The 17,964-nt window shown below is 50.0% G+C and overlaps 2 protein-coding genes across 5 annotated transcripts in view; one reads left to right on the top strand and one right to left on the bottom strand.

Moving 5' to 3' along the window:
* Positions 1-633, top strand: part of Noc2l (NOC2 like nucleolar associated transcriptional repressor) — a 12,347-nt gene extending 11,714 nt beyond the window's left edge. The window contains exon 19 of the mRNA XM_055615123.1: positions 197-633. Coding sequence (XP_055471098.1) covers positions 197-297 — 101 coding nt within the window. The 3' untranslated portion in view covers positions 298-633. The remainder of the gene's footprint in view (positions 1-196) is intronic.
* Positions 614-17,844, bottom strand: Samd11 (sterile alpha motif domain containing 11). Of its 4 annotated transcripts, none has more exons than XM_055615119.1 (14): positions 16,905-17,844; positions 15,796-15,887; positions 11,483-11,664; positions 10,882-10,932; positions 8,187-8,311; positions 5,270-5,359; positions 4,962-5,096; positions 3,354-3,516; positions 2,351-2,466; positions 2,179-2,257; positions 1,618-2,105; positions 1,332-1,453; positions 1,070-1,180; positions 614-951 (listed from the first exon to the last, which is right to left on the bottom strand). In XM_055615119.1, the coding sequence occupies exons 1-14, from the start codon at positions 17,419-17,421 to the stop codon at positions 709-711; spliced, it is 2,514 nt and encodes an 837-aa protein (XP_055471094.1). In that variant the 5' UTR covers positions 17,422-17,844; the 3' UTR covers positions 614-708. The 4 variants fall into 4 exon arrangements, with proteins under 4 accessions (XP_055471094.1, XP_055471095.1, XP_055471096.1 ...); XM_055615120.1 differs by having other exon boundaries at positions 8,187-8,278; XM_055615121.1 differs by having other exon boundaries at positions 17,088-17,844.
* Between the last annotated feature and the right edge of the window lie 120 nt (positions 17,845-17,964).

Below are 17,964 nucleotides of genomic sequence, written 5' to 3'. Positions count from 1 at the left end.
CATGGGAAGACATCTCTAAGCCAGGCCCAAGTCCCTCCCTGGGGTACCAGACCAGCTGCTCTGTGCTCTCAGGCAGCCAGCTAGCCCACTGATAAGTTTAATTAATGCTGTGATTAATTAGTGATAAGTAAATAACCTCTAAGACTGGCTTCTTTATGATATAGCAGAATGTATGTGGCCTTTTCTTTCTCTGTAGATGGAGACCTGGACACAGGGGTGGACCCAAGTGAACTGTGGCAGCTGACTCAGGGACCACAAGATGAGCTGGAGGATCTTCAGCTCTCAGAAGAGGACTGAGGGCCTCCTGCCAGGTCCTGGAGGCCTTAAGGCCAACAATTGTGCAGCAAGAGGGCAGTAGACAGTAGATAGGGCTTTATTGTTACAGCACAACAGAACAAGTGTACTGAGAGTTGTTTTGACCCTGAAAGGTCACCTGGCTCTGCAGAGCCTTCTGCTGCCCAAGTAGGAGGCTGACCCTGACCTGCAGAGTAGTCCCAGTTCAGAGTGGGGAGGGTGGCTTCATGGCCTGTCCACTTTGTCTGTCTTTGGTTTGTTTGCAGACCTCTGCAGTTACACCTAGAAGGTAAATACATTACTTTCTTCTTAAGCCACATTAAAAAAAAATATTCTTGGTGTTTTTGCATCTAAAATCAAAAGGAAAAATACCCTGGGGGTGGTCAGTTTCATGGGTATCAGAGAGTATGATGGTTAGAGAAGCTGGGAAGTATCTGGGTCCCCTGGGAGCAAAGCTATGGTCCCTGACCCATTCTCCTGTTTGGGTGAGGCTCGGCCTGTGGATAAGTGGGCCCCCTCATATGGGGAGGTGGTGGTTGCTGGGGACAGGGGTTGCTGTCCTGGGCTGAGCTCAGGTGCTTGAAGGCTTGGCGGCTGTAGAGGCAGGGCCACAGGGAAGCTGGCCATGTAGAAGACACGGCCCAGGCGCTTGGCTACCTACAAAGAGATGAAGCTGGGTGACTACCTGCTGGGTAGAGGGGCCTGGGAGACCATTTCCAGTCACAGAGAGTCCTTATGCCCTCTTTAGATTGATGAAGGCACTGGTCGTACTTACTTGTGCTCTGATCTTGAGAGCAGGCCCTAGCTTCAATCCCATGGTATTTAGAAGGTGCTCTTCTGTCAGGAGAGGCAAAGTTTCTCCATCTATTCCTTGTTCTCTAAATACCTGGGGACAAGGTAGGTCCATAGAGTAGAGTTTTAGGTCTTGCATAGAGAAATAGCAAACAGAAAGTCCCTTTTTGTTGGGCGTGGAGACTGGGACATTGCCCAGAACTGGGCCTCCTGGCCTAGCCCCAGAGACCTGCCACTCCCCTCACCCTGGCATACTCGCCACAGCCAGAAAGGCCCCCCACGAAGTTGCAGACATCATCTACAGTCCACTTGTTGACGTCGTCAGGGGCTATGGTCCCCTCATCAGTGAAGAGTCCCCCCATGGTGCCTGGAGATAGAAAGGATGTCACTAGGGCTTAGGCTTTTCCATTCCTATGCCTCCTTCCCTATGGGCTGACCTTTCTCAATTGGTTAAAGCCCTTGGCTCAGTGACAAAGGATTTTTCTCCTCATGGAACCCCCTATCTATCAATGGGTAGCTAGGGTTGCCCACCTGTGCGGAAGTAGGGGCTGGCTGCCCCACAGGGGAATCCCAGGGGCAGTGGAGAGGTCAGTGTGGACCCTGAGAGAAGCCCCTTTCCTTCTGCTCTGGTCCCTCCTGATGGGACTTGGCTGGGAGTAGAGGCCCCGACCCTGGCAGCTGCTATCTCAGGGTCGTCTCCATCTGAGTCCTTGTATGGTTCCTCAGAGACATCTTGAGCCCAGAGGGCAGTCTCATTAGGTTCATTGGGCCGGGCTGAGGCAGCACCAAGACTCCCCTTTTGGGATCGGCTTCGGGCAGACTCCTTGGATGGGGTTGGGGGTCCCTTGGATGGCAGGGCCAGTAGTGGTGCTGAGCTGTGTTTCAAAACCAGCATGGAGCCACGTCGCTGGAGCTCATCAGGACCCTCAGGAATATGCAGGGCTACCTCTGGCGCCAGTAGCTGTGGGCGGTGAGCACTGCCCAGTTCTTTTTGCCTAAGCAACTCGGACATCTCCAACCTGGACCAAAAGGACAGATGGAGTCAGTGTGGGCATACTTAAAACTACTCTCACTGGTCTTCCAGGTACTTACCGAGCCAAGTTCTGCTTCCGTAGAAGCTCCTGCTGCCGGGCTAACATCTCAGTTTGGGCAGGAGCCAGGAAGCTGTAACCTAGAACAGAACAGGCCATTCATGTTGGACCTTCTGCACCTAAAGAGGGCTCTACAGGGATACAAAGGGTTTATATACCCAACTGTTTCTTACCTGGGGTCTGACAGAGAGCTGTGGGTACCCCCAGAAGAGGAGGCCGGAGATGGGCGCCCAGGGCAATATGGGGAGCATTCTGGGGCGACAGCAAAGGGGGTGGCTGTGACAGTTCCCTGTGAACAGAATAGTGAGCACATACCTGGTTCCATCTGTATACCAACCCCCTTTTCTGGCCTCTGGGTGCACCCCCTGCTGCCACTAATTGCTGACCCCAAAGGCAGTCATTGAGTCACTAGTTATGGCTTCTGGTTGTGTACTACCCCTATCCAAGCTGGCAGCACCAATTAATCTCCCTGTCAGCGCAGAGGTGCAGACCCTGTAGGCGGAGGCAGCTGCAATGGTAATTACTGGGGCAGGGGGGGCCTCTCATCCTGAGCAGCATGGGGAGGGGCACACAACAGGGTAATCAGCCATAATCTGGAGATGGCAGGCAGCTGCAGTTGCTGCAATCTGTGGCTGGTTAGGATGGGATGGGGTGTGTTTAGGAAACCTGGGACCCTGACCAGCGTTTTCCCTGGCTTCACTAGTCGCCCGTGGAGACAGTCTGCACTGTGAACAGCTCTGATGTCTCTGGAATTGAGGGGGAGGTGGGGGAAGTCCACTGTGCCTTCAACTCCAAATGCTCTGGCTGACCCATTTTTGGGTGGAAATTACAGATGGTAAGTAGCTTACTTTTGCCTTTCTCAACACACCACTACTACCTGTGAGGGAAGGGCCTCTGCTATCTCAAGGCACATTTACTAGTCTGAGGTAGTAGAGCTGCACAACAAGAAAACTGGAGTGGCCCTTGGCATTTCTGCATATTCTGTCCCAGAAATGTTTTCTTGGGTCTTTCCTCAGCACAGGTTGTTTTAGTAGCCTCCTGTAGTAGACCTTGAATATGGTGAATTCATGTTCCCACAGATGTAATGGGATTCAAGGGATAGTCCAGGATATGGACTTGACCTCAGGTAACAAGCACAGAGAATATGGGGCCTTACTGAAACACTGTCTTTAGTACCTTTCAGAGAAGGATGGGGTAGCAGCTGGAACTGTTCCCTCCCGGTGCTGAACAAGGCCTTGCTTCCGTCGGTGGACTGCTGTAGATGAGGGCAGGTGTACTTCCAAGCTGTTGGGATTCCTCAAAGTGGCTGTTGCCACTTCCTGCCGTACCCTTAGCATATCTGGGAAGGGAGGCAACAGCAGTGACCCAGATGCTAAGCTCCCCTAGGATTTTCCCTTTCTATCTTGGTGAGCAGGGCATTGACCTAGTGAACAGAATGGGAGGAGACTTTCACATGTCTTGAGCCCTGTTTTGTGTCACTGGGACTGGAGGAGCAGCAGGGAAGGCAGTTTGAAATAGGACCTAAAGGGTGCAGCTAGGCAGTAGGTCAGTTAACTAATATGGGCTAGGAGAGAAGGGCTCCAAGGTAGAGAACATGGTGTTTTGAGTATTTGTGCCGATATAATGGAGACCAAAGGATTGGCCGTGCGAAAAGGTCAGCATGTAAGGGCATAGGGCTGTTCCAGTAGGTTAGTGGGACAAGACTCCATGGGGTTAGGAGGCTATCTCAAACAGAAGGCTGCCCAGGTTACTCCTTTCTAGACAGGAGGGAAGAATATCTGGGGAGAATGTGTCACTCTCATAAAGCAATACATAGCACACATGGTTGCAATAACAGACACCATTAAATGGCAGTAATGCATGTTCACATGGCTGTGATATGTGCCCCATTGCACCCCTTTAGTCCCCCTAGCTCAAGCTCCACTTCTCTACCACTCCACTGCTGCCTCATTACAAATTAATTACCTGAAACGGAGAGGTGTGTCTAGCCAGGGCTTGAAGTCAGCCTCAGAGCCCAATAAGCCTAGCTTACCCCACCCCAGTCATGCTCTGTGCAATGGTGATTGACAACCAGCTTGCCTGTACAGCCTCTCCTGCACAGGCTAGCAGAGCTAGGAAAGCAATTAAAAAGAAAGATTTTTAAATTATTAACATTTAGTGAATTATTCAGGCTCTTGGTGCTGAGCTGCCCTGGGGAACCGTGCCTTCTGCAAGAATCTGAAATCCTACTCCCTTCTCTAAGCCCCCAGCCACTCCCAGAAAAGACCAGATTCCCCCGTACTGCAGCTGCACAGGTTATCTTATTCTTAAATAGCAAGGCCTGGCTTCTCTCAAGCAACCAGGGCCATAGTGGCCACATTCCACCTGTGACACAGCTTCCTCTTTCTGAGCTACCTGCCTGCCATGACCCCCTCCCCAGACAACAACAAAAACAGCTTGTAAAGGTCTGACACAATATCGACACAACCACAGATTCATAGCATTACACTGACTGGTCTGGTAGTGAGGAGAACCTAGCATAGGCCACAAAACCTACATCTCAACAGCAGGTGAACAAACTCTTATGTCCCAGTCTCACCTAGGCTCTCAAGGATGAACCTTAGTGAGGCAGCTAGGCTATATCTCTATCGGGAGGCCTTCCAATGTATTCAGTACTGGTCTTGGTGTTGACCTCCAAATATTTAGATCCTTTTCTTGGGGTAAGCTTAGTACCCAGGATGGAAAGGTAACAGAGGGTTGGCACATTTGAGGTTGGAGTAGTGGGGGAGGGGCGGTGCTACATACCATGACTGGGGATACCCAAGTGGTAGAGACGTTGAGTTTCCTCAAAGGGGCCAGCCTCACACAGGGCTGACATGAGCCGATGGTAGTGGTCCTCAGGTGCCATTGTAGATTCCAGCTCTGGAAGCAGCAGAGTCTCTGTTGGAAGCAGCACATGGGGAGGGCTTCTTCAGATAGTGCCAGGGAGAAAAATCAAGGCCTCCTCTCTTATGTTTTCCACCCAAGGTCTGGGAAACCCTTCAGGATGCAGGAGTTCATTGCTCCCTCCCCTTTCCTGTGACCTGCCTCCCTTTCCTGGGTCAGGCTTTCACCTTGGGGGGACTTGCTTCGGGCCTTTTTCTCTGAAGAACAGTTGTTGGTAATGTAGGAGGAGCAGCCCAGCCTCTTGCCCAACAGGTCACCTGTAGAGGAGAGAGTGAGCCCCATCCAGTGCCTCATAGCTTGGAGGGAAGGCCACCTCTGCCTTAGCTCAGCTCGGAAACCCAACCATCACCATATTCTCCTTGGCAGTTAAGACCTTTGCCCAACCTGGCGTCCCAGGCCAGAAAACACTGACAGGTGGATGTGGAGTACAGCAAGGACACAAAGCAATCCTAATGCTGGCCCTGGACATGTAAACAGAAGTAATGAGAAGTTCATGCCAGTTTTCATCAGGCAGTCTCCTGTAAGGGACTGTGCTTCCTCAGCCCCTCCTTGGGGGAACTGAGTGGCCTGTCTTGGCCACCTAGGATAGGGTTGGCTGTTGTGCAGGTATGGGGGAGGCAAGTCCAGAAAGCATACTTCAGATCCCAGCCTACTTCATTCTCTGTCTTCACAGCCCTGCTGCCAGTTCTTCCCCAAGTAACTTCTCTGCTACACTTGTAACATAGAAAGGAAGTCCTTGTCTCTCTCCTTGGAAGTATCTGTCCACCTGCATATCCAGGCTCTGGGCTCTTGAGGAACTCCTGAACAACTCACCCCACAGTGCAAAGCTTGTATGTGCTATGCCTGTATGAGGCCAGACCCAGCCTTTGTTTCCTGTAGGACATATCCCTGTAGGACACAGAGATCATACCTCAAAATGCCAAACCTTAGGCATTAGTTGACCCAATTCCAGACCAGCCTAAACACTGCTGCCCAGCTTCCTCCTGAGCTCCTGGCCTGATACTAGGGTTTTTGCTGAACAGCCCACACCATCAAGTCTGGGTTAAATTTGCCGTCTCTGCCTTCCTTATCCTTACCAGTTATTGGAGTATGGAGGAACAATTCCTTAGGCAGTCCAAAATCTCCATGATGCTCAGCAAGCTCTGCTTCCGTATGTGTGCCCAACCTCCTGCAGAGCTCTACCACCAGCACCAGAGCTGAATTTCATTTTTAAAACATTTCCTTACTCTGTCATTTTTATCAGACTGGGGAAGTGTGGCAGCCAAAATGTGATCAATTTCCACATTATGGCTGACAGAATGGTGCTAATAACTTATTGATCTGAACTACCTCACTGCTGTTGGTCTAGCTGGCTATCTCAGCCTCTGCCCCAAAGAGAGAGAGCATCCACTCTCTGGACAAGAATTCTACCCATAATATCTCAAGGCAGATGGATCCAGTGAACAGATGAAGAGTATCTGACTGCACTTGGGGCTACCAGTAGCATATTAGAGACCAATGGGCAGGAGGGGCAGCTGCTGATCTAGGCAGGGAGTAGAGTCTCTTAGGTCTGTGTGGCCTGGCCTCACTCACCTCTGTACCTGTTCTTGTCCCAACCCACATATCCCTTAAGGATTAGGCAAGGGCTCTTTTCACAGCAGTCTGTTCCTACTTTAACAAACTCAGACAGACAGACAGACAGAATCTTTCTATTCCTGGAGTTCAGGTAACAGCCTGGTGGAGTAGAGGCACCTCAAGTAAGAACCAGTCCTGTGGCAGACTTAATGAAGCCACATTCACTTCTAGCACACTAGGGTGCCACTAATAGCAAATGAACTGCCTGAGGTGTAATAGGAAGGTGCACAAAGTCGTAAAGCCTGCTGCAAGGTTTGTAGTCCTCTCCAGTCCAGGAAGCAGTAGCACAGTGGAGAAGTGAACCCTACAAGGACTGAAAGAAAACCCTTAGGAAGTAGGGACAAGACCTTAAGAGAATGCATACATGAACCTGGGCACAAATCACACTCCCAAAGTTATGCACAGTATGAACCCCTGCATACAGTGAAAAGGGAGGAGTAGCCAGACAGAAGACTAAACACCACAGAGATATGTGTATGTGTAGTACACAAACATGACAAGCATAATGATGGCCTTGACTGGAAGTTTTCAAGTGCATGCTCGCACACAACGCACACAACACACACACACACACACAGAAAGAGAGACATGTACCCAAGGAAGTCTCTCTCCATGTCCAGGAGCAGGGAGAGGGGCCCGTAACCTCAGAATATCTTAACCATTACAGATTCCCTTGGCTCTACCCAATCAATGGAGCAATTAGATTTTATCAGCTGCTTGCTCAGCTGTTCCCATCAAGCTGGGCCTCTATCAAGTTCCAGCTGTTCCAAAAGCAGTCTCCTATCAGCCCTCAAAGCCTTTCAAGCACATGGGGCTTTGAGAAGGATGTCCACTCCGTGGACCACACCCACCCAGTCTTGTAGCCTAAGCATTGTAGCCACTATCAGAAACATTCCCATCTAGGAGCCCAGGACAGAAAGGTCCCTCAAGGCCTCCGAAACTCAGGTATGGTCTCACTGAAGTCTAATGGCCTGCTTTTCTGAGGAGTGCCATTATCTCTCCAGGATGCTTCTTTTTCTGAACTCCTGTTGCTTCCAGAGGACCCCAGGGAGGCAGAACTAGGGTTGCACATAGTCTGTGGGAAGGAGGAGTGAGCATGTTTTTGCCATTCTGCGGTGGGCAATTCTTGAGTTTAGGAGAGGCTTACATAATATCTGCCCCTTTGAGAATAGGGTGGTGGGTCTCAGTCACTCTAAACTCACTTCAGCAAAAGGCATAATGGAGCAGCCTCTGCTGCAGCCCTGTCTGCCCAGCTGGCTGAGATTAACACAATTACTGTCACATGTAGCCCCAGGGGAAAGCCAGCCTCACCACCCCCCTCACCGCCCCCCCCCCCTTCTGCTGGCCTCTGGCTGCCAGCCAAAGTGCTCAGGTCCCAGAGCTGCTGATCAGAGACAGTTGGCTGTCTTCAGTCAGGATAGCAGTTGCCCCAGGGCCCACTCTACCCTTGATATCTCTTAGATTCCTCACCTCCAGGTCCAAGGCCAATCTCCACGTTGCCTCTCTGGAAGTCACAGTGGCTTGGATGCTCAGGCATAACGAGGTGACGGCTTCGATGTACACTGGATATAAGGGTAGGGAGGTCGTTGTCCTGGCTGCAGCAGAGCAAGACAGGCCAGGCCATGAGCTGCCTCTTGGGTTGGGAGTCTGGCACATTGTCAGCATGAGGGGGCATGACTCATGGTCAGTTTGCATCAAATATGCAAAGCCAGGTACACACCTCTGTGTGAGAAGAGTGACAGCATACATGTGCGTTGCCCACTAAACAGACCAAAGGGAAGCCAGGACCTGGCACTTAGACCCAATTGCAGTTCTAAGGCAGCCCCTCCAGCTATTCTTCTTTGTAGAGAAAAGTATGCCCTGTCCTGCCTCTGAGGGCAGCTGGCAGAGAGGGCAAGCTGCCATACCTACTGTCAGCTCTGACAGCAAGCACATGGCAAATACTCCCTAGTTCCTAGTTCTTTTAAATAAGGAAACTGAAGTTTTGACCAGAGCTCTACAGCTGACAAGACTCATGTTCCCTGGCAGAGTACCAGCAGGTATGGGTGACACACCATCCATGGCTGGGCTCAGGACTTCTAGTCAGGCCCTTTTGGCTTGGTGTAACAGCATTTAACTGTTTTCTGTGTTTCTCCTTCCTGCTGAGCCAGCTGAATCCTCATCCACAGAGCCCCATAGAGGAGAAGATGTGTAAGTGGGGATACCTTACCCTGCAGTTCTGTAAGCACCCCCACATCAGTAGAGAAGGGAGAAACAGGAAGCCAAAGCCAGGGCAGGAACAGTGGTGCCCAACATTCAGCATAAGCCCTCCATGGCCCACCTGTGACAGAGAAGCCTCGGATTCTGACACAGTGTCTGTGAAGTGACCTGGGAAGCAACTCTAAACCTCATTAAATAGCTCCCAGCCCCTGGCTAGGGTGACTGGAGCTGGGCTAATCCAGGGCTGGCACCTAAGCAGATAAGTTTCATCAGCAGACACCCTAGAGGGCCCCAGCCTAGGGGCCCAGATGTGGTGTTCTCCCTACTCTAGCATGACATGCCCAGAGGGCAGGTGGGGGTGTAAGTACTTTATAGGATTAAGTGGCATGAGGCTCATCCCCTGCATCCTCATCAGTGTGGGGGTTTCAGAGAGAATTGCTATCTCAGCATGAATGAGTTGTGGGCTGACTAGGCACAGCCTACAGAGTGGCTCCCATGGCGATCTCCTTTTGGTTAGGAGGTAAACCAGTTTCTAGAGACTCCAGGTAGTGGGTAGAAAGTCTGTTCTCTGTGAACACAGTCTGGCCCACAGAAGGAAAGTAAGATCTACCTGGACCTGTATCTGGAAAAGCCTGGTAACATCAGAGTCACTAGGCACTGGACAGCATGATTTCATGGAGTGATACCTGATCAGAATAGGACTTGAATTTGGGGCATTCACCTTCCATTTTGCCTTGGTAGTTTGTTCTATGGGCCCAATGTTGACCCAGTTCTGAAAACTTATTCCTATAGCTTGGTCATTCACTGAAAAAATTATGCTGATTTTATATATATCTGAAAAAATCCCACACATATATGGCTGAAATGCATTAAATATGTTCTTAGCATTGTGATGTGGGGTTCTTGAAGCCACAATGCATCCTACTGCACCCTACCACATGTTATGGACCAAGCCCTGATTGGTCCATAACCAATTCTTCTTCTTCTCTCATTCTAACTTGGCAGATACTCTTTGCTGTAGCATTCATTTTTTAAACTCTGCTTTATTTGGGATGTTTAGACCTCTATCTCCCTTCCACCAACCCCCTCAATGCTAGGTAGAAGAGAGATTAGTGGGGGGATGGGCCACAGACCCTTTACTTCTCCTGGCTGTTGAGCTAGGGCTCTATACCAATCTCCATCAACAGCAAATGCAGCCAACAGTCTCCTCCAGGCTGCACCCTGAAGCATTTCTCTCCATCTATCTGCTCCAAACTGCCACACACCAACACCACATGCCATACCATTCTTTCTGGGCTCTCAAATTCATATTTTCTGAGCCTAGACCAAACCCCTCTCCATGCAGCACAAGGTAGGCCTTATCAGCTGGCAAAAGCCACACCCCGTATGAGACAATTAACAGCTGTGGACAAACTAAAGTTCAAACTGAAATCCCACACTTGGGATTAAAACAAAAACATATTTACATAACATAACTGAGTTTTCAAAGAAACTAAAACTTCCATTACACTTTGCTCCAGTGAATTCTCATATATCCTTCAAGACACTACTCATACATCACCATTCTCAACTCCAGGTCCATATCTGGGAAGGTAATCAGAGAATATTACAGCTTCAGTCTATGAGCAGATGAATACAAATGGACCGGCCCATCAGGGACAGTATATACTCAGGCTCCAGAGGTGCCCTGCTCAGAACCCCTGCCTGTGCTACTTGGCATGCTTGACTAAGGTGGGATCATGCCACCTACCTTCCAAGTTGCGTAAAAAGACATAGAAAAGCTGGCAGATACTCAGGTCACATTGATTCATATTGGCTAGGATAATGAATAAGATAGGGGTCCATAGGCAAAGGGGGAGAAAAGGCAGACAGCATAGAACTTATAAGCAGGCCCAAGGGGAAGCAAAGCAATAAAATTTCCTGCTGCCTGTTATGTGTGTATAGTCTCACAAGCTTAAACTCCTACCTGCAGGATGTTTCTCTGAAGGAAATATTCACATCCCAGTGGGTGTGAACTCTGAAACGGGGAAAACAGAGAGTCAGCATGGCTCTAGGAATACACCTGGACAGAAGATTGTACATGAATCTGTTTCTAGCATCCTGCTGGACTATTAGTTAAGGCAATGTCTAAGAGGCAGTGCCCCATGCCAAGCTAAATGTGCTTCATCTCCCACTGGCCAGGCTAGAATTAGCTTCTGGATTTACCAGAAATGAATGAGGACAACAGCCCTGACTTCGCTTCACTTTGGGCACCCAAAGTAGCCTTGTTGCAGGCTTCCTCTACCTTGTGCTTATTGTATTGAACCTAGTTGCTGGAGCTGCTTCAGTCAGGAGAAACCTCATAGCAGCCATCTGAAGAAGACTTGGAACATCAGCCCAGGTTGCTGCAGGCCTCTAATTTCCATGGCTACCAACCCATTCCCTAAAAGTGACCCCTGCACAGAAGTGCCTGGATGAGATTTCAAGAAAGATTTCTGCTTGTACCTGCCCCTCACAGTGCTTACAGATCCTTGACTTCGATGCACCAACCACACAGTAACCTCTTGCCCTGGCTATGGAACAAGTACCTTTTCTTCATGATTTGGACGTGTGGATCATCCTCCTGCTTCAGGACTGGTTGTTGCTCACAGGCTGGGCCAATTCCATCACTATCACCATCGCTGGCTGAGAAACTGGAGGTTCTTTCTTTCTTTAGGGCATGTGTAGGGGGCAAAGTGACTGTTCTCTTGTCAGCTAGCCGTCCCCGGTTCTGAGAGAGTAGGAAGAAGAGGGTTAGGTTAGGCCAGGCCCTCAGCCTCCAAGACCTAGGCCAAGGTGCAGAAGTTACATTGCTGTAGACCAGCTCACGAGGATGGTAGTATGGGACCCACATGCTCCAGTCCAATTCTTCTCTGAGGCTCAAGCTGAGTGATGGCTTACCACATATGGTAAACCCCACCTTTTACATTCTAGAGGATGCCTCTCAACCCCAGTTCCCTTCATGGGTTCTAGAATATGCTGGGATCTGTATGAAACCTGGGGCAGGGTTCTAGTTCCATTCTCTCTATCCATTGTCAACATTGACAAACAGAAACATCATGAGCAGTCATTTTTCTCCTCCCACCCCTTTTCCTGAGATATTGGCCATGCTAGGCAAGTGCTCTGCCTTCCAGCTACATTCCTTTTTTTCCATTTTGTTAGTGCTATTCAGAGCCCAATTTAGGGACAATCCCAAGCCTATGCCTGGAGCTTAGATGACTTGGTTGCTTCCTAAATTTCTGGTCCCTTGCCAACTGCAGGCCTAGTGTTTATGAGACACCTGAAGAAGAGACCAGACCCTTTGTCCTGTTTATCCTGATTGGTACAGATTTTTATAAGACTCTTTTTCTTTCTCTCCCTTGTATCCATGGTATAAGTATGTAGAGCTGTGGGTTCTTATGCTGTACATAAGATATGCTGTACATATCTCATATACATGCTCTATACATAGCATGTATTCAGCTCAGGTACATGTGCCAGTGAACACATGCTGAGCACATAACTGAATGTTCCAGCTTCAGGTCTAGGCCCTTCTCTATGCTTCCTGTGTCTTAAGGTCTTTCTGTTTTCAGGAGAAAGAAGGAAATCACTGATTATTATTATTATTATTATTATTATTATTATTATTATTATTATTATTTTAGTTGTGAGAAGAGGCTTTTTCTTATTTAATAGCAGGTCACTGGCTCTGTCTGAGTGGTGCAAGCCTTAAGATTCTGTCAGGTGGTAGTGGTGCATGCCTTTATAATCCCAGCAGTTGGGAGGCAGAGGCAGGTGGATCTCTTTGAGTTCTAGGCCAGCTTTATCTACAGAGTGAGTTCCAGGACAGCCAGAGCTACACAGAAAAACCCTGTCTCAAAAAACCAAAAAAAAAAAAAAAAAAAGGGATCGAATTCCATCTCCTTTTCTAGTATCTAAGTCTACAAGATCTCTTCTGACATCCCCACCCCTTGTCATTGCCAGGAGAGATTCTCACCATGCTCAGTGTTCAAGGCATTTTCACCTTCCTTTTACAGAAAGAGACAGTCCTGTCTCTAAGTCATCCAGTACCCATTTATGCTGCTACCCATAGTCATATCCTCCAATACAGAGGTGGCTTTTCAGACACAGAATGATTATCACTTCCACATGGTTCGGTCTAAACAGTGTCCCAGTCTGGGCCCTGGGAGCCACAGTCTCTGCTGCATCTGCCCCCAGGAGTCTTCTAGAGCCTACATTGAAGCACTTGCCAGAGTAGGTGATATAGACCCTGTAGTACCAAGTTAGTGGTGTGAATCACTATGGCCTGAGGGCTGGCCTCAGGACAAGAGCATTATTTCTATGGCTTCTTTAAAAACTACCTGTTGGGCTGGAGAGATGGCTCAGAGGTTAAAAGCACTGGCTGCTCTTCCATAGGTCCTGAGTTCAATTCCCAGCAACCACATGGTGGCTCACAACCATCTATAAGGAAATCTGGTGCCCTCTTCTGGTGTGCAGGTGTACATGCAAAACACAACATTGTATACATAATAAATAAATAAATAAATAAATCTTAAAAAAAAAAAACAAAAAAAAAACTACCTGTCTTTTGTCCTTCACTGTTCTAAGAAAAGCAGATTGAAGGCAAAATGGCTTTTGAAATGGGAAAGCCATTCCATAATGCCTGGGATTTATCTTACAGACACTATATTTGCCAGGCTTGTGAACCAGACATCTGTCATCCCACAGTCTTGGAGAATAATTTCTATGAGCTCTTGTTTGTTTCTCTATAAGAAACAAACAGAAACCTATTTCTGCTTCCCCTACAATGGGAAGAAAGGGACTCAAGGGCTATGAGACTGCTACTTGGAAAGGAGCCAGAGCCAGCTGTCTATTTCCAGCCTCAGCCCCATGACATACACAGCTGGGCACAGGGACCTATATGCCCCTTCTATACATCCCATACCTACCCTACCCTTCTGAGAATATAAGAGGTTGGATCTTGAGTGGTGCCTTGGAGGATGACCTATGAGAAATGGTACCAAGGATCCTGATGGCCATCCTGATCATATGCAAGGACTGAGAATATAGCTTCCCTTATGTCCTGGAAATGTTAGCCAGCCCTACTGCTTAACAGATCTGAAAACTTGACTCCTAGCCAAGAGCTGGCCCTCTTCATACAGTGGGCCAGCACACAGAATCAGAGATTCTGATTAATGTGCACACTGTATTCAACTACTGGAATATCTGTGATACTGATACATACTTGTGGGATAAGGGAAACAGCCACAGTGTGGGAAAAGTAGGAAGGTTTCTCTAAGAAAGGATCAGGCTTTGGCAAGTTGGCCTCTGGTCTGAGTTGTCTCCCATGCATTGTAGGGATTGGGAGCCCCAGATAAGCAGTAGTCCCATCCCTCTCAGAGCTGCAGATTTCCCACTTGAAGCGAGGGAGGCACCTGGCTACTTGTCCCCCAGTCTTCTGGGGGGTGCTCAACAGGCATTGGTTTGTAAGTAGCATGGCTCCTCCCACCCAAACAGAAAACCAAGCCCTAAAAGCCTAGTGAGGTGCTGCAGAGAAGAGATTTTGGCCTCTGGTCCCAGCAGCTAATGATGTCTGTATTCACCTACATGTTTTGTAAACCTAGTATGTGTGTTAGCTTGAGGCTGTTGGCCTGTATTAGATCTGGTGGGGTAGGCATGTGGCTCCCTTTTTCCTGCTCCACATGCATGAACATGCCCCTCAGGACCTATAAGGAACCCATAAAGATACCCCACCACTAGCCCAAATGAAACAAACTTAAGGTGGTAAATTGAGTCCTATCAGGGCATCTCTGCCTCACTCTGTTCCTGCAGAGTGGATGCTGTGTGAAGCCAGGTACAGCACAAGTTCAGCACCAAGACCCTTATTGCCCTCCCCCAGGTGCTCTTAGTAGCTCTCTTGAGGTAATATCTTTTTAAATGAATCCCTCAAACCTTTCTCGCATAAGGGCATGCATGCTTGATCTCTAATCTCCCTTGTTCTTCATGGACTTAATACATTGTCTACCTTTGGTGGGAATCTCTAACCAGTTCCCAGTTTTAGCTCACTGTATACCTATACAGCAAAGATTCTGCTCTGACCAGGCTATTCTCTAAAGATATTCAGAAATTTAGGCCCATGCTGGCCAGGATTCCAACTTAGTATCCCAGAGACACAATTTGCTCATACTCAAGCCTGGGGCCATTCCAGATCACAGTCAAAGCAAGTCATATCTCAGAATGCACATAACCCCACAATCAGCATCATTCCCAGGTGTGTCAGGTGATTTGGTGACCTCCAGATCTGGGCCAAGATAGTCCCAAAGCCCAAGTTGAATGACATGATCCAGGAACAAGGCTATGATCTGAGTAGAAATGGTTCCAAGGGTGGAGGCAGAAGAACCGGAGAGAGGAGACTCCGGGTTTAAGAGCACTTGCTGCTCTTGCAGAGGACCAGGGTTTGTTTCTAAGCATCCAAATGGCACCTATATACCTGATACTTAATTTTAATTTCAGGGTCTCTGACGCCCTCTTCTGGCTTCATAGGAACTAGACACTGGCTTCATAGGTACCACATGCTTGCCAAACAGACATACACATAAAATAGAAATGTCAGAATAAACAAACGAACAACAACAGAAAACCACCCAACTCACCCTGTATCAACCTGGGAGGGGCTTCTGCACCTGGGATCCCTTCTCTTTCTAAGGAACAGTCTGGGAGAGTGCAAGGTAACCCACTGGCCTATTTACTTTTCAACCAGGTTCCTCCAGAACATCAGCAGGGCTGAGGCTAGAATTCTCAGTCCCAGACAACATAGTCACCAGTTTTGAAGCAGAAACCCAGCCCTTCCGCCCAACAAACTCCAGCTTAACTCATATCTCACCACAGGCGAGGATATTCTACAGCCTGGACAATCGCAGATCGGGGGATGCACTTGCAGGATCCCCTTAGACATAAGTGTCTTCAGGCTTTTCCCTGCAAGAGAACAAGCAGAACACGTGAGAAAGAGGCCAGGTGCAGGTAGCATTAGCATGTTTTTAAGGGGCATAGTCTGCCCTGCCGCAAGGCCAGACTCCCACTTCTACCCACAAGGTGTATGAAATTTACAATGATCTCTCACATCTGCGGTTGTTCAAGAATTCTGTCCCACCCTTGCCGTAGCTGCTTGGAAAAAATAGGGCCTTTGAAACTCAAATTCCACCCCCCACCCCCGAGCCCTCTTTCAGCACTCCAACCTCTTCACTCTTCAAGCTGGTACCAAAGGAACCCAGCTTGGCAGGGGCTAGGTAGGTTGAGGCCAGGATGAGGTAAGAGGTGAGGAGAGGATCTGGCCTGCTTCTACATTCTTTTCCTTGCAGGAAGAGGCTGGCCTCATGAGGGCGGGGCGTGACCCCCCTAAACCTAACTTTTTAACTCCAGGCGCTGCTCCAGCTCTAATTGAACCCGGCCCACGAGCCTCCACACCGAACCTTTGGACAGTCCAAACAGGCTGCGGTTGGCAGTATCGCTAATGTCGTTAGGTACCGCTGCCTCCATCTGCCCACATAGCCTCCACTAGCGAGCACTCCACTAGCATACCCTTGCCGGATGTGCACCCCACCAATCAAGCCACGAGCCGCTAGCTCGGCTCCTGTGCAAAAGAGGCATCCCTCTCATTTGGCCTCTCTCGTAAACTTTCCCTGCCTTCAGGCCTCTCCGACCTTCCGAGCTAGGTATCTGTCGGGTTCGTGGATAGTCCGGAACCCCAGCGCACTTAGCCTGCGCTGAAGAGATCGGAGAGGCTGAGAGACCTCGGCTGTGTGTCCACTAAGTCGCCTGTGTGTGGGTGGGTGGACAGGTGTGGCTGGGAGGAGAGGGGTATCCCCCACGCTAGCCCTGGAGTTGCAGCGCCCCCTCTAGACTAACGCTAGGTGTCCCAGGTGGCAGAAGGAGGAACCTGGGTAATCGAAGGAGAGGGATCAGCGGCGGCTCGAGCCCCAACCGCGGCCGCACCTTTGTGGCGGATGCTGCGCTTCCAATCCTTGGCCGTCTCGCGGCCGCTGACAAACTGGAACTCGTTGGGTGTGAGCCACTCGCCTCGGTGGCGGATGGACGGGCCCTTGCTGCCCTGGCAGAGTTTGCGTACGTAGAGCAGTGCACGATTAGCACCGCACTCCACCTCGATACATGGCTCACCATTGTCTATCAGCGGCTGGAAATCCGGTGCCGCGGATGCTGTCGCTGAGAAGCACTGGAAGGCCAGCGGGTCTCCGGGCAAGTAGAGATGAGGCGCGGCCTCGTGCAGGTTAAGGTAAGCGCGCGGGGGGCAGAGTGATGGAGCTAGCAATGTCTCATAGCTGGAGGCTGAGGCGGGCAGCGAGGCAGCCGAAGGCAGGGCTGCTGCAGCGGGCAGTGGCGCCAAGTAGGCGGGCAGTGGTGGCAGCGGCAGTGAGGTCAGGGTCGGGTGGAAGGTAGCCAGAGCCAGGGCCAGGTCCTTGCGGCCCAGGAGCTCTTTTTTCACAGCTGGCATGGCACTCAGATGGAGGCTTTCTGTTGCCTGCTCAATTTATTTTGGTTGGAGTTGGGTCTCAGGGTCAGGAAGCATTGGATAGAGCCTGACTACACACTCACTCGGCCGGCTACTGTGCTTCAGTGCTCTCAGATGATGCAGCCGGCGGGCCTCCCTGGACAGTTGTCTGGCTGGTTATCTTGGCCTCGACCGCCTGAGGCATGGTGCTCCTGGAACTGCCTCAGATCTTGGTCCTCTGCTCCCGGGTCCTAGGTCTCTGCTCTTTGCAGAGCGTCTGAAGTCCAACTGCACTCGAGCCCAGGGCCAGTCCTTGGCTCAGAGCTGGGCTGAGCCGGGCAGTGAGAAGTTGCGGACTCGTCAGTCCTGCTCGTAGTCCAGCGAGCGTTCTAAGCCCCAGCCCGCTTTTCCCCGCCCCACAGCTGCTCCGGCACACACTCGTTCACTGCAGGACTTGGAAGACTCGCCGCCGCCGCCGCCCCCCCCCCCGCCCCGCCCACTCCTGCCGCGCCAGGGCGGGTTAAATGGGCCAAGTTGTGGCGGCAT

This window comes from Psammomys obesus, unplaced genomic scaffold, assembly GCF_907164565.1.
Source record: "Psammomys obesus unplaced genomic scaffold, mPsaObe1.curated_primary_1811, whole genome shotgun sequence".
NCBI lineage: Eukaryota > Metazoa > Chordata > Mammalia > Rodentia > Muridae > Psammomys > Psammomys obesus.
The sequence above is the reverse complement of the archived record's forward strand: the minus strand, read 5'-3'. Positions and strand labels throughout refer to the sequence as shown.